The sequence below is a fragment of the Salvia hispanica genome, chromosome 4, assembly GCF_023119035.1.
Source record: "Salvia hispanica cultivar TCC Black 2014 chromosome 4, UniMelb_Shisp_WGS_1.0, whole genome shotgun sequence".
Taxonomy (NCBI): Eukaryota; Viridiplantae; Streptophyta; class Magnoliopsida; order Lamiales; family Lamiaceae; genus Salvia; species Salvia hispanica.
In genome coordinates this window covers 55,766,165-55,789,523 of record NC_062968.1, presented here as the reverse complement: position 1 = coordinate 55,789,523, position 23,359 = coordinate 55,766,165, and the positions used below count along the sequence as shown (strand labels likewise).

The window sequence follows — 23,359 nt, the reverse complement described above, 5'->3', positions numbered from 1 at the left end:
TGGATCAAGCTAAGGTGGATGTCATATCCAAACTACCCTTCCCTACTGATCAGAAAGGAATAAGAGGTTTCCTTGGCCATGCGGGATTTTATCGAAGATTTATCAAGGATTTCGCCAAGATTGCCCAACCACTCACCAGACTTCTCCAGAACGAGGTGGAATTCGTCTTCGATGAGCATTGCAAGGCTGCTTTTAACCTCCTTAAGGAAAAATTGATTTCTGCACCGATCATTCAGGCTCCTGACTGGGATCACCCCTTCGAGGTGATGTGCGATGCTAGTGACTATGCAGTGGGGGCCGTGCTGGGTCAGAAGATAGACGGAAAAAGGTACGTGATATTCTATGCATCAAAAACCCTGAATCAAGCCCAACGGAATTATGACACCACCGAGAAGGAGATGTTGGCGGTTGTCTATTCATTCGAGAAGTTCAGGCAGTACCTACTGGGATCCAGAGTCATCGTCTATACTGATCATGCGGCGATCAAGTATCTCATTGCGAAGAAGGAGTCAAAGCCTCGACTAATCAGATGGGTGCTGCTTTTACAAGAATTCGACTGGGAGGTAGAAGACAAGAAGGGAGTTGAGAACAAGGTAGCGGACCACTTGAGCAGAATAATACAAGAAGGGAACAGTGAAGATGTAAGGGATCGATTCCCGGAAGAGCATTTATGTGAAGTAATTTTCTCCGCAAGGAAGATCAATTGGGAAGAAGTGATGAGACTTACTGGTCAGGACGCAACAACCAAGGGTAAGGAGAAAGTGGGACAGGAACCCTGGTATGCGGACTTGGCAAACTACTTGGTAACAGGAGAGCTGCCAATGGTGCCAAACGTAACAAAGGCTCAGAGGATGAAGATCAAGAGCGAGGCAAGGTATTATTTCTGGGACGACCCATACTTGTGGAAGGCAGGAGCAGACCAGGTCATTAGAAGATGTGTTCCTGACTGGGAGCAACGGGATGTACTGACGCATTGCCACTCCTTGGCATGTGGAGGGCATTTCGGACCTAGGAAGACTGCTAGAAAAGTGCTAGATAGCGGATTCTACTGGCCAACCCTGAATAGAGATGCATACGAGTTCTGCAAGGGTTGTGACCGTTGCCAACTGACCGGTGGAATCTCCGCAAGGGATGAAATGCCGCAAGTTCCAGTAATAGTTTGTGAGGTGTTTGACATCTGGGGTATGGACTTCATGGGTCCTTTTCCCTCATCTTATGGAAACTCCTACATCTTAGTGGCAGTTGACTACGTGTCGAAATGGATAGAAGCCAAGGCCACAAGCACTTGTGAATCTAAAGAAGTCACCAAGTTCCTCAAGAGTCATATATTCAGCCGGTTTGGGATACCAAGAGCAATCATCTCTGATCAAGGGACTCACTTCTGCAACCGAACGGTCGAAGCATTGATGAAGAAGTACGGAGTTCATCACCGCCTATCCAGTCCTTACCACCCCCAAGCCAACGGGCAGGCAGAGATCTCAAACAGGGAAATAAAGAGCATTTTAGAGAAGACAGTCAACCCCTCCAGAAAAGATTGGAGCATAAGGTTGGAAGATGCTCTGTGGGCATATCGGACAGCATACAAAACTCCTATAGGGATGTCCCCCTATCGCATCGTCTTTGGGAAGATGTGTCACTTGCCAGTGGGAATTGAGCACCGAGCATACTGGGCAGTACAACAGGTTAATGTGGATGCTAAGGCCTGTGAAGAGGAAAGGAAGCTACAACTACAAGAGCTGGAAGAGCTCAGATTGGAGTCATTCGACTCAGCCATGTGGTACAAGGAGAAAACAAAGATGTGGCACGACAAAAATCTGAGAACCAAGGATCTCCAAGTTGGCCAGAAAGTACTACTCTTCCAGTCAAGATTGAAGCTGATGCCTGGGAAGCTCAAATCAAAATGGGCAGGACCTTATATTATCACTGCATTACGTGCTAATGGAGCGGTCGAGATTTCAGGGAGTATCCCTAACTCTGAACCTTTTGTCGTTAATGGACATAGATTAAAAATATATAGGGAAAATGAAGAAGTGTGTGTAGTGGAAGAAATTCCACTACACTTTAAGAGCATCTAAATGACCAGTAGGAAAGGGATTTGAAGTTTCACTTGGTCAGCGTCATAGTATTGTACTTACTGACCGGGTAAAACTTCAAATACCCTTAGTAAGGATGTAAATATTGTAAATATTTGTTATTTTAATTTAAGTCAAGAAAGAAAAACAACAAAAAGATTTTTTCGGATCTTAAATATTAATTCGGAGTTCGTACTGACCACGAGAATGCCACTTGGGTGAAACTCTGAATTATATTAAAGAGCCATTTATTTACTTTTTCTATTTCTAGCTAATTGAGAAGAGGGAGTTGAGTAAAGTTTGAATTTTGGGTGTGTTGCAGCTTTGCAGGCGAGTGCAGAGGCTGGGAGGCGCGTGAGGCAAGGACGTGACAAGCAACGTCCAATCGGCTGTCAGCAAGCACAACCGCCTCCCACACGAAGCGTCTCAACCGAGCGACCGCCTACAACCGGTCAAAACCCTCAACTGCCCACCCCTCTATAAAACACCCCACCGCCTACTCCCCTTCACTTTACAAACCCTTACCTGCACTCTCTCTCTCACAACCACCACCCCCACTCCGAAAAACCACCACCCACTACAGAAACTACCGCAAACCACACCGGCACAGCCATGGCAAAGAAGAAAGCAACCGTCAACCGAGCATCTACCGCCGGCGGGGCCTCGTCTGAACCCCAGACAGCAGCCGAATCAAGGCCGCCAAGCCCACAACAAGCACAACCACCGCCGACGACACAAACTCCGGCGATGGTTCCTTTAGACGCATTGGCGGCGTTTCTAAGCCAACAGGACCCCAACAGAGACTGGGCAGCAACCCTAGCCGGATTTGGCTTAACCGGAGGAGTGCCGGCGACATCAAACCCTACCCCAACCATAACCACAGAAAATCCACCCACCACCACCCCAAAAACCTTAATTCCGACGTCCGAAAATATTTCCCCAACAATTGCTGCACAAGCAGAACCCTCCCACCCTTCTCTCACACACCAAACAGAGCCGCTGGACGTCAGCCCTCTTTCCGCCTATCAAGATCCCAACTGGGGAGAAACGGAAGATAAGGAAGGTGGAGGGAAGGCAAGCGAGAGCAAGAAGGATGAAGCAGAGGAGATTAGGGCCACTGAAGCAGATATCGATGCAGCGAAGGAGGAGATAGATCTGAACGAAACGGCCAGGAAGCAAGGGATAATGACAGAGGAAGAATTTCAAGCGGTTTTGGGTAAAGGGGATCGAATCGTGGTAAACCCTGAAGGGGTGGCTGAGGTACTGGACCTCGCATCCCAGGCAGTAGGGAAGGAGGAAGCAACAAAGAAAGCGGAAAGGTCGGAAGGGGTAGCCCACCAGTCAGTAGAGGAGAAGACAGACGAACAACCGAAAAGAGCCGAACAACTTGAAGAGGAGAGACGAGACCCAGAAACACCTCAAGAGGAAGCCTCAGTGGTGACTAAACCCAAACCAGTAAAGAGGAGGCTAGTGTTGAAAAACGACCCCAAGGCGGAAAGGCAGAAACCCCAAAGAGTGTCACAGAGATGTTTGGGAAAGTGGACGTCCAACAAGGCAGGAGCAAACACCGCCGCAGATGCAGTGGAGATTTCGAGTGATGCCGAGAAGACTACTCCTACAAAACCTGGGGAGGAGCCCTCGAATGCTAGCCAGGAGGACACCCAATTGGCAACAGGGACAGTATCAACAACGCCGACTGACCAGGAGGAAAATACTGACAAGGTGGCTGAGGGTCTGGACCTCGCATCAGAGTCAGTAGGTCGGGAGGAGGCAGCAAGAAGTGATACTAGTACCCGCATGGTGGCCGAGCCTACCGCCCAGGAGGACACTTCAACACAAGCCGACGAGGAAGCAGAGGCAATGGATGTCGAAGAGACTAAGTACATTCAAGAAAGGAAGAGGAAGGGGAAAGCCCCTGTCAAGAAGAAACAAGTAAAGAAGAAGCAGCGCACTGCCAATGCAAGCATAGTGATCAGAGAGCCGGAAGAGAAAGAGAGATCAAGCGACACAGACTACACTTCCAGCGAGGATTCTGACTCAGAGAGTGATATCTCTCTGGAAGGAGAAGACTATCACGAGCAGCAGCTCCCAGACAACCACTTTGAACTAGTCCACCCTCCGGTAGAGAGGATTGTATACCGGCGGTGGAGGGTAACGCTCACCGATGAGCTTATGGAGGACATGAAGCACTTCGACACCCAAAAGCTTCAAGACGCATTTGACGACAAGGATGACAGTAGCAAGCAAGTCAAATGCGGAAAGGTACTCCATATACCCTCTTTGGATGAGTTGTCTGTTCGTGATTCTTTCCTGGCCAGTATAGAGGCATTGGGCTTTGAGTGGCTGTTAGATAATAGGGACCCAGAGATATCCGTGAGATTAGCGAAGGAGTTTTTCACCACGTTTAGGTTCCAAGTAACCACAGACCTAGACGAGGTGTCAATCTCCTTTAGGATATTCGGTGGTGAACTGTCGATGAGTTTGATAGAGTGGACTGTCAGATTGGGAATGTGTAGCCTGGAGGAGGCTATAGGGCCGGACTGGAGAAGCCGTGAGAGGGGGGTACCGAGGCGTCATATAGAATTTGAGCCCCAGGAAGCCTGGGAGGAGTTAACCCACCCCAATGCTGGCCAGTTCGCCTCCACAAAATCCAGATCCACCCACTTCAACAATTCCATGCTACGGTTGGTGCAGCTCTACTTAGGCTACAACCTGCTGGGGCAGAGTAACTCAGCCGCCAGAACGTCCATGACAGAATTGTACCTAGTGTGGTGTGCTAAGCGTGGAAGAAAACTACACTTGGGATTTTGGACAGCCTACCAATGCCATCTAATAGCCACCTACCCAGCCAGAAACTTGTCCCTCTGCAACATCCTAGGAGCCTTTGTGCGCAACAACATCATCATAACAGAGGCAGAGGACCTGTCTCCAATGTACATGGTCGACGCTCCTGGCCTATTTGATGTACCCTTCTTTGTCCGCACCAACTTGGTATATTATAGAGAAGGAGTACCCCAGTTCTACCCAATGGGAGAAGCCCCTGGGGGAAGGGCACAACAAGGCCAGGAGGTGCAAGCTGCCCCGATCGACCAAGCGCAGAGGCTGAGGCAAGAGAATCTGGAGCGGGCAGTGACTGAGCTGGCTGAGGAGAATAGACAATCGCGGGCGGAGATGGCGAAACTGACAGCCCTGATGGAGAGCGTACTAAAGGAGTTGGCAAGAGGAAAAGCAAGCAATGAAGCTGGACCAAGCGGACATGGAGGACAAGATGCTGGAACCACCGGACCTGAGGAAGAGGAAGATGATGAGCAAGAGGAGGACGATGACAACCAACCCGGACCTGCTGAGGAAGAACCAACGGACCCACCTGCACAGAACCCTGCCCCAAGAAGGAGCAGGAGGAACATCTGATCGAACCACCCCAACTGACCAGTTAGTTTTTCTTTTTAATTTTTTTAGTGTTTCTTTTATTATGTTATTATGTCTTTCTTTGGTGCATATGTTATAATGTTTTTCTTTGTGTTTAGTCGTGAGCATGTTACCTCACACTTAGCCTACTGCGTAGTCTAAGTGTGAGGAGTTTATATGTTTATATTTCATGTTTGTAAATATTTTGTTCTGTTTTGTACATCTATGTTTATATCTGAAACTCTCCCACTTAGCCTATTGCATAGTCTAAGTGTGAGAAGTTTTTAGATATAATATGTGTTTGTTATAAGTGTGTGTCCGTCATACTAGCCATTCCCACTTTTCACTTCACAGCCCGTATCTGGGGCAGACACTTGTGAAGTGAGAGGGGGGAGCAAATGGCCAGTATGACATGTATATATGTGTTATTTGAGTCAGTACATGTTAGTTTTTTTTAGGGTTTGTTAGGTCTAGGAATTATGTGTTATGTTTTATGAATGGGCTTAAAACTCAACTGCCTCGAACTGACGGTGAGGGGAATTGAGGGAGATAAGACATGCCGGAAAACGGAAACCACCCCCTCCAGTAACCCCTAGTCAGTATAGATGATGCGAGTATGAAGGAAAAACCCAACCCTTAGGTCAGACACGAAAGCCCTCTTAAAAGGTGAGTTAAAGGCCTAAGGTGGAACCACTTTCCACTAAATACTGAAAAAAAAAAAGAGAGGCTACCACATGATGTCTAGGGCAAGGTGACCGCGTGTAGCAAACCCTGAAGGCAGTAGGAAACCCCCTCGAAAAAAAAAAAAAAAAAAAAAAAAAAAAAAAAAAAAAAAAAAAAAAAAAACCCTACCCTTAGAACCCCACTTTCTAGCCTGACTTATACCCCGAAATAACCCATCAGCCACTGGAACTGTGTGCGTGCAAGGCATAAGGCAAGGAGGCAACTGCCCAGGAGGACATACAAAAGGAACCAGCTGAAGAAAAGAAAAGCAAAGAAAGAAGGAGAAAATCGATCTGGAATTTCCAGATCCAAAAAAATAAAGAAGGAATAAGGGTGGCAAAGCCACAAAGAAGAAAATTGAAGAAAATGGTCGCAGATACTTGACCACAAAAAGACGAAGGAGGAAGAAGGAATAAGGGTGGCGAAGCCACAAGGAAGCTACTGACCAGTTGGAGGCCAATGTCAGAAATTGTCCGGCCGAAGAAGAAGCCCTAGCCAGAAGCCCGAATGCACACAGTTCTCCCTCATCAAAATAAAAAGTTAGTTTTTGAACTTAGAGCCTTAGGGACAACTACCCCAAACGCTACAAGCCACTAGCCCCATTACAAGCCTTAAAGACCTTCGGGAGCTGCATGTGAGATCTGAGTCCGAAACATCTGTGGTTTAGCATTGAGAGAAAACAGTCCTAACATCCCCTGTGAGGAATGAGTGACTGAGTGAACCCAGTGTTTGGCCTAGGATTGGGTGATCTTGACAAGCAGATATACTGACTGGGGAAGAAAAGGGGGGCGGCGGAAGTTCAAGGCTGCCTAAGGCCGGATTGCACCTGATCTCGAGGGGAAGGGTGGTTGAAAATATAGCCTGTTCTATGTGTTTAAGTTAACTATATGTGTATGTGTTTGTGTCGTTAGTGTTTTCTTTTCTTTTGCGTCAGAGTCTTGAGTCTAGCTAGGTAGAGTCGGTCAGGGGGAGTAACCAGGCTCGAATTCGACTTATTTCTTTTTGTTTGTCTTCACGCTTGAGGACAAGCATGTGGTAAGTGTGAGCAGTTTGATAAGTCGTATTCTAAGCCTTGGTTACTGGTCAGTATGTCGTGAAATACATGTATTATCTGCAAAACAGTTGCTTAAGTGTGCAGGATTGAAGGATCCAAGTCAGTAGGTGACGATTCGTGTGACGCAAGTGAAAAGGGCACTAGAAGGGTGCGATACTGACCAGAATGCATGCCAGAGAAAAGGCTCGAGATGGAGAAGGAGGATAGCTGGGATGATTATTTTACAAGGGCAAAAAGGTCAAAATGCGGGAGAAGTCTACCCTAAAAGCAAGGGCAAGCCTCCCTATAAAAGAAGCCATTTGGAGAGAGAGAAGGAGTTCGGTTCGGAGTTTGACAATCACACTTAGTAGAATTCTCTCTAGAAGATCCATCCTTCAGCATTATCTTACCTCTCGTTCCTCGCCACAGCCATGGTCACTTGACGTCCAAGAGTCTGCCGGAGAAGTCATCAGTTCGCCTTTCCAGCCAGTTATCGCAGTAGTATAGTAGTATCATCGCCCGGAGTGGCACAAACAATCTTAATCGCTTTCTTAGTTAAAGTTTACTTGTTTTCATCGCTAGTTATTCTGCAAACACTCATCGTTGTTGCTCTTTTGAAGTACTTTGTTAAATTCCAGCTTTTACGTTATGAAGTTTCTATTTCGCATGTCACTTTGGTTTGAGTTTGCTTCATTCTGCCTAGGGAAGTTAGATTTAGTTATTGCTTTCAATTTCTAAGTGTTTTCTTGTCGGGAGTTGTTGATTTGAAGTTGTAGCTAAGTTAGTCAAGTTTTCGTGCATGAGTTTCTTTTCTGCGCCGTGATTACCACCTTGCATGTCAGTCAGTAGAAGTAAAAGTTGCAGTTTACCGTTTAATTTAAGTTTAAGCATTTTAATCGATGGATCTTGAGTTTGAATTCATGAATCTGAAGTTTAGTTATGGTGTCTGTGTTCATATGATTTTTGTCAATACTTGGTGAAGAAGAAAACGTCAAAATCAACTTTATTTGGTCCACTTTTACTTTTAAGTTACTTTTTACTTTTGTTCCCTACTTTTCAGAGGTACTATCCAGACTTGTCAGAAAGCCCCCAGCCATCAGATACACCTTGTTTTCTAACTTTCCTCTTTTAGTAACTGTCTACTTTCCATATGTCTCTGATACACCTTGTCCCCTACTTTCACGAACACTCCCACATGTCTGTTATTTTCCCGCCTACTAGTCAGTAGAGTACTACCTTATTTCCTGTCTAGGTAAAATCTCAACCCAAGCGTGGTAGCTAACCAAACACCCAGGAAAGTCACCACAGTTATCTAAACGTGTCCATCCTCGTGGGATTCGACCCTTACCTCCGCTATACTAATCAGTAGAAGTGGGTTGAGGAAATTTGTTTGAAGTCAGGTCTCGGTCGTCGTATCAACGACTTCTTGTTCTGCATCAGGAACCTTATGTGTATAAAGTGTTGAAGAAATTTTAACATGTTTGATGCTAAGCCTGCTTCTGTTCCCCTTGCTGCTCATTTTATGTTGAGTAAAGATATGTGCCCTAAGTCTCAGCTTGATATTGATGCCATGAAGAAAGTCCCTTATGCTAATGCTATTGGATCAGTGATGTACTTGATGGTCAGCACTAGGCCTGACATTGCCTATGTTGTGTCTTGCCTTAGTAGATATATGGCAAATCCTGGTTCTGTTCATTGGGAGGCTTTGAAGTGGCTTCTAAGATATCTTAAGCACACTGCCAAGTATGGGCTATGTTACTCTAAATGTGATGATGGTGTTTTACTAACTGGTTTTGTGGATTCCAACTATGCTAATGACAGAGATAAGAGGAAGTCAACTACCTCCTATGTGTTTACTGTTTGCAGGTCATGTGTTAGTTGGAAATCACAGCTGCAGCATATTGTGGCCTTGTCTACTACTGAGTCAGAATATATTGCTATCACTGAGGCAATGAAAGAAGCTGTTTGGTTAAAGGGAGTTCTCTCTGAACTTAAGTTTGTGAATGAAACTCCTACTGTGTTTTCTGATTCTCAATCTGCTATTCAGTTGTGTAAAAACCCTATTTTTCATGATAGGACAAAACATATTGATGTGAGATTTCATTACATTAGAGATATTGTTGAAAAAGGTGAAATTTTTCTTCAAAAGGTGCACACTGACAAAAACCCTGCTGATATGGGGACTAAATGCTTGCCTGTTGATAAATTGCTCACTTGCATTAGGATTTTGCATTTTGATTGTGGTTAGCATGTGCATGTCCCGGGGGTAAGTCCTAGGTGACTCTGTGAGCCTTGGCTCTTTGAGATCACTAGGCATGAAAGACCTACAAGACTAGTTGATTTACCAGTAGGTGATCTTCTTGTAATCTTGTTAGGCAATGCTTTGGTTATTTCCTTGAATAATGAGCATTAATGCTCTCTGGTGTCAGGATCTAACCTTGTGGACTATGATGAAAATGCCTAAGCCTTTAGCCCATGCTTGGTTTCCTAGAATAAGAGTCCAAGGTGGAGTATGTTGAATATAAGTGGACTATTATTGCTTGGGCCTGATTTAATTTGTGTCTGGGCCTTTATCCATTCTTTGGACTTGACCCAGAAGCCCAGCTGCTTCTCCCTCTCACACCAGATGCTGCCACGTGTCTCTTCACTTGGATTGTGCTCTTCAGCCGTTGGATTAAGGGTTTGTGATGTGTGTTTGCTTATGTGTGAGACTAGCCGGTTTGTCTTCTCTCATTATTCGATACACTCTCTTTCTCTTCTCTACTCTCTGAGACTCTCAATCTTCTCTCTACTCTCCGATTGCCTTTTCCGATTGATTTCTAGAGATGATTCACCATTCTTGTGTGAATACTTGATCCTTGAGTTGTTTGGAAGGCAACTGCTTCGGTTGCTTGTAGTGTGAGAACTAGGGTTTCTGTTCTGAGGTGGTTCCAGTGACCTAATCCGGTGTGAAGGGGCGGTTCGGTGAAGGTTGTGACGGTGTGAGGGTAGACTCCAGTCGTTTCATCGTTGCTCCCTTGGATTTGGTTCTAGTTGAATAGATCTGGGCTATGTGGCGGGCTCTGAGCCATATTATGTGATCTATTCAGTTGTCTCTTTGTTATACTGTGTTGATTGTTGTTTAGATCCGCAAGGATCTTGTGTTGTTATACTAACAATCTTCTTGAGTGTGTAGGTGTATCAAGATGTCAAGATTACTCAAGAACCCTAGCTAGAACTAGTTACTGTAATTGTAATAGTTGTGAGGGATTCTCCTTCGATTCGGGCCAACTGTAAATCAGCTCAGAAAGATAAATCCAACGTATTATTCGAACTTTATTTTCCTTTATATTTATTTTTTTAAAATTACATAAAACAAAAGTGGTTGGAAACGTGAGTGTTGTTGGGCTAACCGCAGCATTGGCACTTTCCACTACGCCCACAGCACGGAGATCGTCCTTTGGGGCACTCAAAACCTCCATATATTTCACCTTCTTTATCTGAATTAAATCATACCCAGAGTGTAATTAGTTAATAATCTTTTTATCAAGTGAATATTTCACATTTTTTTATTAATCAAGAAAGTGTTTTGCTTCTTAATATTGAAAAGAGTGTCGACTTAAATCCATATAGTCATAATCTACTGATGAATTGCCAAGACCTGTAATCAAAATATTTTATGTTTAATTTAATTTGAATTCAATCTATTCCTTTAGATTCCACCAATCTAGTTCAAAGAATTACCTGAGAAATTTTGATTAACAGTGAAAGAAAAGGAGTGCTTACATGGAAATCGATCGAGCTGTCGAGCGTCTGCAACTTGTGAGAAAATGAGAAGAACCATAACTAAGAAAAGAGCCATAGTTTTGAACCTTAAGGAAACCATTTGTTGATTTGTAGATAACCTAAAGCAATGTATTGGGGATTTATATAAAAACTCAAGATCTACTTTTCCTTTGTTTGTCAAGTATATCCATAGTTAATTGGAGTCTATAATATAATACTCCCCACCCTCCCCCCCAACTCGCGATATGAGTCCTGATTTTCTATTTTAATCTGTCCACGAATAGGAGTCCCAATTCACTTTTATCATGAAAGGCAATAGAGTCACACATTTCATTAACTTATTATCTCATTCACATTTCTTTTAAAATTAAATCTATATACAAGTGAAACTTATATTCCATTAATTTATTTCCATCCATATTTCTTAAAACTCGTGTCGCCAAGGAATGAGACTCTTAATGACGGACGGACGGAGGGAGTAGTGTATTTTTGTTTTTCTCGTGTGGATTCCCACGGCTTGAAATTAGAATGAAGGGCGACTCGTTTGAAAGTTTGACTCTATTAATGACTATTGAATGCTCATTTGCGACAGATTGATATAGGTGACTTTGTATTTCAATGTGAATTTAGTAAATGTATATATATAGAATAATATAAGGAAAATAATACCAACATTTTAGTGGTGTCCATTTTTCTTATTACATATATAAGTTATACTCCTTCCGTCTCATCTCATCTCAAGTAATTAATTTCTTCCTGGCCGTTATTTAGCGAAGATGATAATAAGTAGTTAAAGTGAATAGAAAGTAAAGTAAAAGAGGAAATAATATAGAAGAAAGTCGTATCTATATTATTCTCTTACTTACTTTACTTTTTCTTCATCTTAACCATTGAAGATGACCCACTTTCCTTTTTGGTTTGTCCCAATCAAGATGACCTATTACTTAAAATGAAAACACCTTTATCTCTACTTTATTCTCTCTCTTACTTTACTCTCCCCTTTTACCACACAAAATATAACTGCACCGTGTCGCCCAAGGAAGGGGTCATCTTCCTTGGGACGGAGGGAGTATTTATTAGTACTCTATCATTTTCTCCAATCACGTGTCGCAGAATAAGCAATCACTTGAGATGAGACAAGATAGAGTATTTATGGAAGAAGGGAGTATAGATAGTTCAAATATGAAATTTAAACACTAATGAAAATTAAGGTACCATTGGTTTTGGCTGTCAAACAATATGTTTGTGACCAATTTTTTGGGTCCGCTACGATGCTCACACATAAGCAGAGACCAAGCAAATGTATTAAAGAGCTGAAGCCCTTAATAAAATTATAAAATTTATTATGTTTTATTAGATCTTCAAATTTATTTAAATTAAGGTACATATTATGCAAAAACTATCAACGATCTAAGTCATCCAAAAAAAATACTTTTAAATAAAAAAAATTACTACTGAAACCAATCATTTTTCCTTAACTAAAATCACCTGTAAAATCCAAAGGCTCGTTGCACACTGTTATTCATCAGTATAGGACTTGTTGACTCGTTCAAATCTAGTATCAAATGAGAAAATACTACTAGGTAATTTCTTTTTGAAGTATTGATATAGAATGCGTGGACAGTGGATGCAGGGAAAGATATTTAGGGCCCGTTCGCTTTTCCTCAATTGAAATAGCCATAATTATATGCAGTCAGTGGCGGATCCAGGACTCATAAATGGAGGGGGCGAAATGTATATTAGTAGGTGGTTTAGGGCGAAAATGACAAATTTTTTTCAATTTTTGGGGCAACGTCGGAGCAAACGGAGGGGACGGACATGGTAAATTTACGTCCGGATAAGAGGAAATTAGTTGCACGGAGGGGGCGACCGCCCCCTCTTGCCCCCCCCCCCCTCCGATCCGCCACTGTATGCAGTGGCGGATCCAGGATTTTAGGTTTGGGGGTACAATAAATATCATAGCGAGTTCGACACCTCAAAGTACGAGTAACCGTTAGCAAAATTTTATAGCAATTCAAGTCATCTTCCGTATTAATACTCGTTAAAAAACAATTGACTTGGATGATTGAATATTTTTTAATATATTAGTTAAATTTTAAATTTGACATGAATATATTTAAGTAATTTTTTTTCTGTTTATAGTAGTGATTTTGGTTGTATAGAAACACATAAAAATTAATATTATATACATTATTAAAGTAAAATTCATATTTTGCTACTCAATTTTATGTATACAATTCAATAACGCTAAATAAAGTATGAAATCATTCTTAAATTCAATTTATATATAATATTTATAATCTTATATTTCAAAATCTAATATTCCCTTGTATTTTCAAATTTATAAAAATATAAAAATTAAAACAAGAAAAATACTATTTCCACACAATTAATTAGAGAAAATTTTCACGCATTTACACCGGTCAAGACCAACTAGCAAAACAGAAGTGGCCCCCAACCTCATATGCAAAGGCGCACCCATTCTCTCTCTTTCACTTTCCACGCAATTCCTCCCCCTTTCTGAGAAATAACTGTCTTAACCTTGTTCTATGCTGCGTCCGCCCACTGATTATATGTCAACTTAATTGTATCAGCATTGTCCCACCAACTTGTAAATACACGTGATAGTTTGCTGTTCAAGATTTGACTGACAAGACGCAAGGCAATTCCAAGTGATAAGACATTTCCGACCCTACCAAAATGCAGATGGGGCGTGTGAATGGGGGGAAATCAAAATGATTGCGGGGCGTTTTGGTCATTCCAACGTCAATTCTGTAACACTGTAGCGTGATACTCCCTCCGTTCTATGGTAACGGAGGTAAAACTTTTTTATTTAAATGAGTTAAGTAAATAAAATAGATGTGGAAAAATGTATTGACTTTTATTAAAAAAGGGAAATGACTCTATTACTATGAAATGGACGAAAATGGAAAAACGACCATGTTACTATGTAATGGAGGGAGGATATTTGTAGCGAAATTTGTGAGGAACAGTGCGGACCGAAGCGGATATCGAGGACTATGCATAAAAATCTATTGGACACCGAAAGATACAAAACAAGAAAGCGATGGGAGTAGTTAGAGGGAAATTTCCATGCGCGTGCTATAAAATTTGCGTGATGAATTTATATACATTCCGTCCCACTAATTTGTGGTTTTTGTATCTGGACAAGAATGTGTACGCTGATATCATATGCCGTATGCGTATTACGTAACGTACACCGCATATTGTATAAATAAGATGATTCAAATAGTTTGTGTATTTTTCAAATTTTCGAACATGTAACTTTTCTTTTTAAATGAACATATTAATGAACATCGTAGTTTTAAATTATTCTCATATTAATTTAATCAGGATGTATAAATAAATATTCACTTTTTATATTATCAGAACTCAGAAGTAAAAAAGAATTAAAATGAAAAGAGATGAGACTCCGCAATTTGTATTGGGCTAGCCTATCAGGCCATAATGATTATAAAATATTGAACTTACATGGATTATCTTTTGGGCTAGCCCATCAGGTCATAGTGCATATAATATATTGAACTTATGAATTTTCTTGATAAGTATATTCTTGTAATGAAAAAATGATCGCTTTTCTCAAATTAAATTATTTAACTTAGTATTAGATGTAGAAATAAGTAATGTTCCAACATAAACTTGCAGAATAATCTGTAAATTACATTGTGCGGGTAAAGATTTGATAATTAGTATACTACTCCACTTCGCGTTAATTATTTTCTTCAATTTTCATGCAAGAAATTTGTTTACACAGCAAGAAAATAATGAGAAACTTTACGATTAATCAGGACAACTCAAAATTTTCAGGCAAGCCCAAAAGAAATTTTTTCAATTTTCAGGCAAGTCTAAAAGTAATCAATCTTGGGCTATTTTTTTTCGGGCGAATCGTAAAACAACTAATTTGTTCAAAAATAAATCGTACCTTTATAAATAGATAGACTTTACGTTCCTTAAACTTTTTGAAATAAAATACTTCCTTCATCCCGCAGAAATTATTTATACTCTTTCCGTCCCAAGATAAAGGACTCACTTATTTTTTGCACTTGTTTTAGAAAAATAATATAAAATAGTTGAAATGGAGAAAAAGTAAAATAAGAGTAAAAATTATGTAGAGAAGATTCTCCTTTACATAATTTTCTCTCTTACTTTTCTCTCTCTCCAAAATGAGGGCAAAAAAAAAGCGAGTCGCTTATCTTGGGACGAAGGGAGTATTTCCTTTTTCTTCCGTCCCATATAAATAGTCCATATCCATTTATAACAATTAAAATAGCAAGGGAACGGCTTAACAATGAAATCCAATGAAGAATAGATATCACAATTTATGCTCAAAACGACAAGGGTTTAATATAATCCAAAATGTATCATGTCTCAATATTCTAAACAAAATGGAATAAGTTCAAACTCAATCAAACGATAAGAAGTTCATGTTTCAGCGGAAGCATCCAAGAGAAAAGTGAAGTCATGTACGATGACACAACTCCACTTGAAGTTTCAAAATGACCATATTATTATTCAATTAATTTGTTCAACACCGCCAACTGTTCGTCGCCGCTCAACCTGCACATAGGAAAAACACATGTAGGGCTGAGTACTTTAAACATACTCAGTGGGCTCATGTCAAAACATTTAATAGATATGCCATCCTTACCATAATGAACTCGAGTTTGCAGTTATAAAAGAATATCATCGAGTATCACAAAATAATTTCATAAACTGGCCAGTTAAACAATTTCCCCCATTTTCTCAACAATCAACAATTCCATAGTGCGACGAAAGTGTGGCCACACTATTCGCCCACGAGACCGGCCGACTAGCAAGGACGGCTCTCGATCCCAACTGTGTACACTAGCCTGATAGGGTTTGCGGCTCTACTCAGACCCAAATTCGTTTATATAGCCCTATAGCCTAATGGAGTGAACTCACATACTAGGCATCAGGCACACAACATTATCAAAACATTCACAGGCATGACATAACATTTAAACCACCCTTATAACACCATAATCATTATTTTTGTAATAAAAGAGTTTAGTAAATAAAGCCTACCTCGACTCCTTAGATCTCAAGTACGCTCTTCTTCTTGCTATCACGCCGAGAGCGCGAGTTATCACCTTTAATTTATGTGTATCACAAGTAAGTCTCAATCATCTATTCAAAATCATGCATGTTCCCAACGTTTCCCCTTTTCCCGTCGATTCGTTTTATATTACCATTCAAAAATCAAGACATGCTCATCATATCAATTTTATTCGCACCACAACTCCAGATCTATCAAAACATGTCACGCATGAGTGTTCTTCAACACATCTCCCACGCACACACAAACACACACGCACGCATACCGATGCGCACACACACACGCACATCACTTCATATTTATCAATTGTTTTCCCCTTTTCACACAATCTATATGCATGAGGGTTCAAGAACACCGATTAATCGGTTAGATGAGAAAAGATAGATCAAAATACCTCTTCTTGATAAAAATAATTGGTAGAAACAAAGTAGAATCTTGATTCTTAAATAATTCTTGAGGCTTCAACTTGAATTCTTCTTAAAAGATGAAGAAATCTTGGAGAAAAATAGAAGAAAATTTGAGAGAGAGTGGGAAGAGGGAGACGTGAGAGAGGGAGAGAAGTAGGTGTGTGGTAGTGGTGGCTAGGGTTAGGTTTTCCACTCTTATTTATAGAGTTCAAGAATATAATATCTTTAATTAAATAAATTAAAGATTTGAGAAGATTTGGAGGAGTAGTTGGTGTAAATTTTGGGAGAAATAAAGGGAGTATTCGAAATCTAGGCTATTTAATTAGCCTATGATTTTATTTGGTATTTTACGTAGTAGAATAAAATATCACGGAGCAGAATAAAAATAATAATCCTCCCAAATAAATAGGAAAGTGGCGTGAAATATGCTTCTTTAGGATATGACAAGATCTCCTTAAATATGGTAAGATATGCTAGGATATTTGAATTTATTCATGGGAGGTAATAAATAAGGGATCAAATAATATAATAAAATAATTCCTTCTCCCATAAATAGGAGATTTTCGAAATCTCCCTGGAATAAACATGGGTATCGATTTTTCTCATGGAAAAATATGAAATAATTGGACTTTGGGTTTAACTTGGATAATTATTCCAAGCAAATAATTAAATCCAAGAAAAATAGGATTCCTCTCCAATAAATCAAAGGGGTTGAAAATTCCAAACAAAAGGTGTCTGATATTTATAAAAATCCTATTTAATCTCACTTATCCCATAGGAAATAATTCGCCACAATATATTTCACCCCGCATCAAAATATTTACACAATCACATAACAAATTTCAACCATTTTCACTTTCACCTTATATTCTCAACACATTGACCTTTCAACAGCCACGTCATATATTTCACATCTTTGACTATTCAACAGCCACGTCACATACTCAACATATTTGACTATTCAATCAATCTCATCCAAATCGCAATTAGGTCACAAAGAATCATGCAATTAATTCAGTCAACATTTAATCCACATACTTCATAGCATTAAAAGCATTTACTGCAAATATTTTATGTCTCGAAAATTAGGGTTCGAAAAGTGGGGCGTTACAAAGTATGTGTGAATGGTTTTGTTAGGACAGCATCTCGAAATATGGACAGAATATTACACTCCCTCCGTTCTATAATAATTGATGTGTTTCTTTTTGGCACAAACATTAATAAAAATTGTGTTAGGTGAGTTAAGTAAATGGAGAATAAAGTGGAAAATGGAAAAATGTAGAGAGATGAAGAGAGAAAAAACTCAAAAAGTAAGAGAGAGTAAAAAATATGTTGACTTTTATTAAAAAAGAATATGACTTTATTACTATGAAACGTATCAAAATGACAAAATGACTCTATTACTATTGAACAGAGTATACCAGAACACCAATTACCCACCACTTTCTTGTTAAAATCACTTTCTCTAATTGACTGCTTCATATCATCAATTGTAAGAAAATTTTGATAAATAAAAGTTTTTTGATAATGATGACGTCTCCACGTCTGCCACATAGGGGAAAGGGGTCCATAGTAGTCTGCCACGATTTTTAAATAATTTTTTCAGTTGCCTCGTAGTCAATAACTTAAGGAAAATTATGTGTACTTTTGATAAATAAAAATTATAAGAATAATATATTCAACTATTTAAATGATATCATTATTACGTGTAGTAAATTATGTCTTTAATTTTTACATATATATGCAATTACGTTGATGAATTTAGAAACGAGGCTTGATGCAATTTTTTGATATGGAACGATAGAAAATCGTCAAAGTTAGGATATAATTGACCATTTTTTAAAGTTATTGAGTACCAGAATTTGAACAAACTTCATGGTTTTTTTTGGCTATTTACCTTATAAAATATCTCTAAATATAATTTTAAAACATATTTTTAAAAAAGACATGGATTTTATTGTAAAATTGATAAAGTAAAATAGAAAAAAAAATAAGTGTGTTAGTAGAAAAGGTTCATCTCATTAAGAGAAATAAGTTTTCTTAAATAAATAGTTTGTATTTTTAGAAAAGGACTATAAAGAAAATAGTTTCTATATATGAGATGAAGAGAGTACTATTAAACTTGGAAAAAAAATGAAAAAAAAGGTAAAATTATACAACGTATGACATGGATGCAACCTGAAAAGGTGGTTTATACAATTATGTGAGATAAGTGGTTTATACAATTATGATTGGTTAAACACTCTACGGACAATATGTCTAGAGATTTGTGTTAAAATGACAACCCCTTTTAAAGTGACACCATGGCACCATTTATACAACAATATTATAAACGCTACACAACAATATTACAAACACTACACAACATACCCTATAGATCACTAAAGACCACCAAATTGTTGGCCGTCTTTTTCAGATTTTTTTTTATTTTGCCACGTGGCAGCTTATTATTCGTCCACATGTACAAATAATTGGCTAGGAATGGTGGTATGGTGTTATTTTAAAGGGTGGTGGCACCCTAACTACCCTATGGATCACTAAATTTTTATTCTTGTATGTATAGATCACTAAATTTTTATTCTTGAAAAATGTGATAGAAGCCCAGAATTTTAAAGTGTTTAAAACGTCACCAAATTAGTCATCTATTTTAATTTGGACTATTACCAAATATTGTCTAGTACTCCGTACTTGTTAAGTTCAAAATGTCAAAAAACTCTTAATTAAAATAATCATTCAATGTTTGTGACGATAATATGTGGAGATTTAAATAAAATACTCTTTGAACAAGTGCTCCAAAGAATATTAATTTGATATATTAATATAAGTATTAAGTGAGAAATGAAATTGGACGGATATACAAATTAATGGTCAAAAAAGGAACCAAACTCAGCAAAAAGGGATTATTCCAAACAAAATGGACGTTTTATATATATATAGAGTATAGACATAGACGAATGCTCTACTCAAAATTACTACAAAATAAAAGCAAAAAAATATAAACATAGATACAAATAAGACTTAAAAAAGACAACAACTAGCTAATTTAGTTCATACATCCAAAGAAAAAGGTTGTAGTTGAGCTAGAATGTCAGCCAACTCATTTTCAACAAGAGTAATTGGCATTCTATCTCTTGGATTCTCCTTTGAGCATGACACACCGATATTCAAAATACGCCCAACAAACTCCATTTTCAAACCTCCCATCTCTAATTGTGGATCAATAATATCCATTAATCCATGTGGTAAAGCAGAGCTCACATATCTATGGAGATTTACCTCACCACCAAACAAATCATTTGTTGGTCTTTTATTTGTGAACATCTCTAGAAGGATGATCCCGAAACTATACACATCCCCTTGCATAGAAATCGAGCCAAACGTGCCATATTCTACACAAAAATTACAAGAAAAAGAGATAGATTCAGGCTAAAAAGTCATCATTGAGTAAATTCGGAATATATAATTCAAGAATATACCTGGAGGGAGATAGCCTAAGGTACCCTTGATCCCAAAGGAACTCGTGTTGCTTTCATATGACGATGAAAGTATGTTTGAGGCAATCTTAGCTAATCCGAAATCCCCAACACAACCAACCATGTCATGATCTAAGAGAATGTTGCTCGGCTTCAAATCACCATGGATAATAGACGAGCCACTACCAAAGTGAAGGTATTTAATCCCATGAGCAATATCTAAGGCAATGTTAAGCCTCTGTATTATGCTAAGACTCTTCAAATCTTCACCACTTTCTTCCTTATTGTTGTGAAGCCATTTGTCTAGACTCCCGTTGACTTTGAATTCATACACCAATGATTTGAAATCATTGCCTTTGAAGTCCACACTATCACAAACACTTACAAGTTTCACCAAATTCCTATGCCTTATGCCTCCCAATACTCTGCACTCTGCCATGAATGTCTTTGACGCCCCTCTGACCTCAAGATTAAGCACTTTGACTGCTACAACTATGCCTTTCTCGTCATCGAGAACAGCTTTGTAAACGGATCCGAATTTCCCAGAACCAACCGCGTTACTTTCGGAGAATCCATTTGTTGCTTTGAGGAGATCTGCATAAGAAAGTCTCAATAACTGGCCACCAATAGCATCCTCCGATGAACCAACGGGACGAGGATTTTCTTTTGTTTTCTTGCACTTGAGAAATACTACAATCACAATGCACAATCCTCCAATAACCACTATTGGAATCAAGATCTTCCACAAAGTAGACAATTTTGCCTTGGAAGATTCCACTCCTTTGCAAGGAGGGAACTTCAACTCTTCAATTCCGCCACAAAAACCTTGGTTTCCATCAAGAGAAATTGAACTTAAGTTCGTAAAAACTCCTCTTGATGGGACTTCTCCTTGTAGCCTATTGAAGGACAAGTTGAGCTTCTCAAGCTTCAAATTCTCCAAAAACGAGGGAATTGATCCAGACAGATTGTTCTGCGAAAGATCCAACTCTTGTAAGCCCATCAAAGAGCTCATTCCTGGAATCTCACCTTGAAGAAGATTCTCATCGAGGTAGAGCCGTTGCAAGCTAACGCAACTACTCAAAGAGGTGGGAATCACTCCAGACAGTCTGTTGCTAGACAAGTCCAAAGCCGCGAGGTTTCTCAAAGAGCGAACTTCACTTGGAATAGAGCCCTCGAGCGCATTGTGAGAGAGATTAAGCACAATGGAAAGCGACGAAAGTCTCATGATTTCTCGAGGGATCAACCCAGTGAACTTGTTTCCCGAGAGGTCTAACTCTAGCAAGTTGGACAATTTGCCAAGACTGGAAGGCACATTTCCAGAAAGCTCATTCCCATTTAGCTGGAATCGACTCAAAAGAGTCATGTTTCCAAACAAGGATGGTAGTTCGCCTTCAAATCTGTTCCTACCCATAAAAAGATTATGCATATTCGAAAGCTTTGACATTGACATGGGAATTTGGCCATCAAGAAAATTTTGAGATAGATCAACCACATCAAGATTGACAAGGTTTCCAATTCCTGAAGGAATGCTTCCATGTATCTGATTCTTGTGTATATCAAACATATTGACAAGAACAGACAAATTGGCTAAGGATTCCGGCAAAGAACCACTCAACATGTTCTCACTAACATCGAAACGCTCTAACTTGGTCGAATTTGTCAATGATGAAATGAAGCTCATATCATCTTCAATCAAGTTTGATCGCAAGTAGATATTTTGAATCAAAGTAAGTCTCTCAAGATTTGGTATAGGTCCAATAAATTGATTAGAGGACAAGATGATCCATTCAATCAATGAAGCATTTGAAATGGAATTAGGAATTGGCCCACTAAATTGGTTTTGTTCAAGATAAAGAACAGCAAGATTAGGGAGTGTGACACCAATAGTGGAAGGAATAACTCCATGAAGACTATTAACAGAAACATCAAAATAATAAATGTTAGTTAGATTAAACAGACCATGAGGAATAGTACCAGTGAAATTATTTTGACTCAATTGAAGAAATGTGAGGCGGCCGAGGCGGCCGAGTGACTCGGGAATCTCTCCATACAATCGGCACGCTCCTAAAGACAGCTCTTGGAGGGTTGTTATGTTACCGATGGATGAAGGGATGAGCCCGGAAAATCGGTTACTTGAAAATAGTATAGCTTCAAGTTTAGGCAAGAAACTTAGTTCATTAGGTATGGTTCCGGAAAGGAGATTAGTGGAAAAAGCAAGCTGCACAAGGTTGATGCATTGGGACAAGTTTTTAGGTAATTCACCCATGAAAGAGTTGTTGCTAAAATCAAGAAACTCAAGCCTGCCTAAGAGAGTGATTTCTGCAGGAATTGGGCCTTCGAAAAAGTTGTTAGCGAGGGTGACGTTGGTGAGAAGAGAGAGGTTACCTATGTGCGGGGAGAGACTTCCGACGAGGCCTAGAGACGACAAGGTTATGGCGATGACTCTGTTGCCGCGGCATTGGATGCCTGTCCAGCTGCAGAAGGGGAGTGTTTGGTTCCATGAAGAGAGAGCTCCTTGTGGATCTTGGAGGCTGGATTTGATGGCTAGTAGTGAGAGTTGGTCTGTTTGGTTGGTGGAGCATGTTGTAGGTGGAAGAAGGGTGGTGAGGAGGAAGATGAAGAGTGATAGAGGAAGAAATGTCATGAGGTTTGCCATGCTCGTGAATGAGAGGTTAAAGATAGGGATTAGTTGCTAAAATATAAATTTATATTTATAATTATGGTGCTAGTTCGTAGTTCCCATGGGCCGGGACGGGACCAACACGAGACATGTTCCGGTCACTTAGTGGAACGAAGGGAGGCATGACGTCCCACAAATTTTAAGTACTCATCACGTCCACGAAAAATAGTCTCATTTTGTCATTTTGGGATGTCCATAAAAAATAGTCTCATTTCTAAAAATGGAACCTTCTCACGGGATGTCGGGCCGGAGTGTGGGCCGCAAGGCGACGGAATCCCTTTTTTGCTGCAATTATTAATCCACTATTAGAGAGAGGAGGTTTGAAATTGAACTTTATTAGTATAATTAGTACTGTTTAAAATATTGGGTGTCATTCTCAGATAAGAATCATAGAATTCAAATTACTCTTGTTATTAATGAATTGGCTGAAATTTTAGATCAACTATGACCTTTTGATTTATAAATTGAATGATTTTGGATAGAGCGCATTTTGTGAACACGTTGATCTTGTTGCTTTTTGTATTGTTATTTCGTTGTTAGCCATTTTATTTGACTGATTGAGCATTTCATAACATGTTAAAAAAACTATTTATCTTTGAATAAAATGATTTTCCTCATTTGCTGTATCACTCTCTCTATTTTAACCAACTTGTAACGCACTATTAATACTTCTATTTAGTGAAATTTTGATCTCTTTTTC

At 39.5% G+C, this 23,359-nt stretch overlaps 2 protein-coding genes and 1 long non-coding RNA gene across 3 annotated transcripts; 1 reads left to right on the top strand and 2 right to left on the bottom strand.

The window, feature by feature from the left end:
• The first annotated feature begins 8,713 nt into the window (after positions 1-8,713).
• Positions 8,714-9,700, top strand: LOC125221461 (secreted RxLR effector protein 161-like). Its single transcript, XM_048123581.1, has 2 exons — positions 8,714-9,479; positions 9,666-9,700. The coding sequence occupies exons 1-2, from the start codon at positions 8,714-8,716 to the stop codon at positions 9,698-9,700; spliced, it is 801 nt and encodes a 266-aa protein (XP_047979538.1).
• Positions 9,701-10,521: 821 nt separating this feature from the next.
• LOC125218046 lies at positions 10,522-11,158 on the bottom strand. Its single transcript, XR_007175863.1, has 2 exons — positions 11,002-11,158; positions 10,522-10,715 (listed from the first exon to the last, which is right to left on the bottom strand). It is a non-coding gene; the product is annotated as an uncharacterized LOC125218046 (long non-coding RNA).
• An 8,383-nt stretch (positions 11,159-19,541) lies between these two features.
• Positions 19,542-22,635, bottom strand: LOC125221460 (probable LRR receptor-like serine/threonine-protein kinase At3g47570). Its single transcript, XM_048123580.1, has 2 exons — positions 19,983-22,635; positions 19,542-19,895 (listed from the first exon to the last, which is right to left on the bottom strand). The coding sequence occupies exons 1-2, from the start codon at positions 22,633-22,635 to the stop codon at positions 19,555-19,557; spliced, it is 2,994 nt and encodes a 997-aa protein (XP_047979537.1). The 3' UTR covers positions 19,542-19,554.
• Between the last annotated feature and the right edge of the window lie 724 nt (positions 22,636-23,359).

Coding starts and splice junctions, on each gene's coding strand:
- LOC125221461 (XM_048123581.1), top strand. CDS start 8,714: ATGTTTGATGCTAAGCCTGCTTCTGTTCCCCTTGCTGCTCATTTTATG. Junction 9,480..9,665: donor GATTTTGCATTTTGATTGTG/GTTAGCATGTGC, acceptor CTCTGGTGTCAG/GATCTAACCTTGTGGACTAT.
- LOC125221460 (XM_048123580.1), bottom strand. CDS start 22,635: ATGGCAAACCTCATGACATTTCTTCCTCTATCACTCTTCATCTTCCTC. Junction 19,896..19,982: donor CTTAGGCTATCTCCCTCCAG/GTATATTCTTGA, acceptor ATTTTTGTGTAG/AATATGGCACGTTTGGCTCG.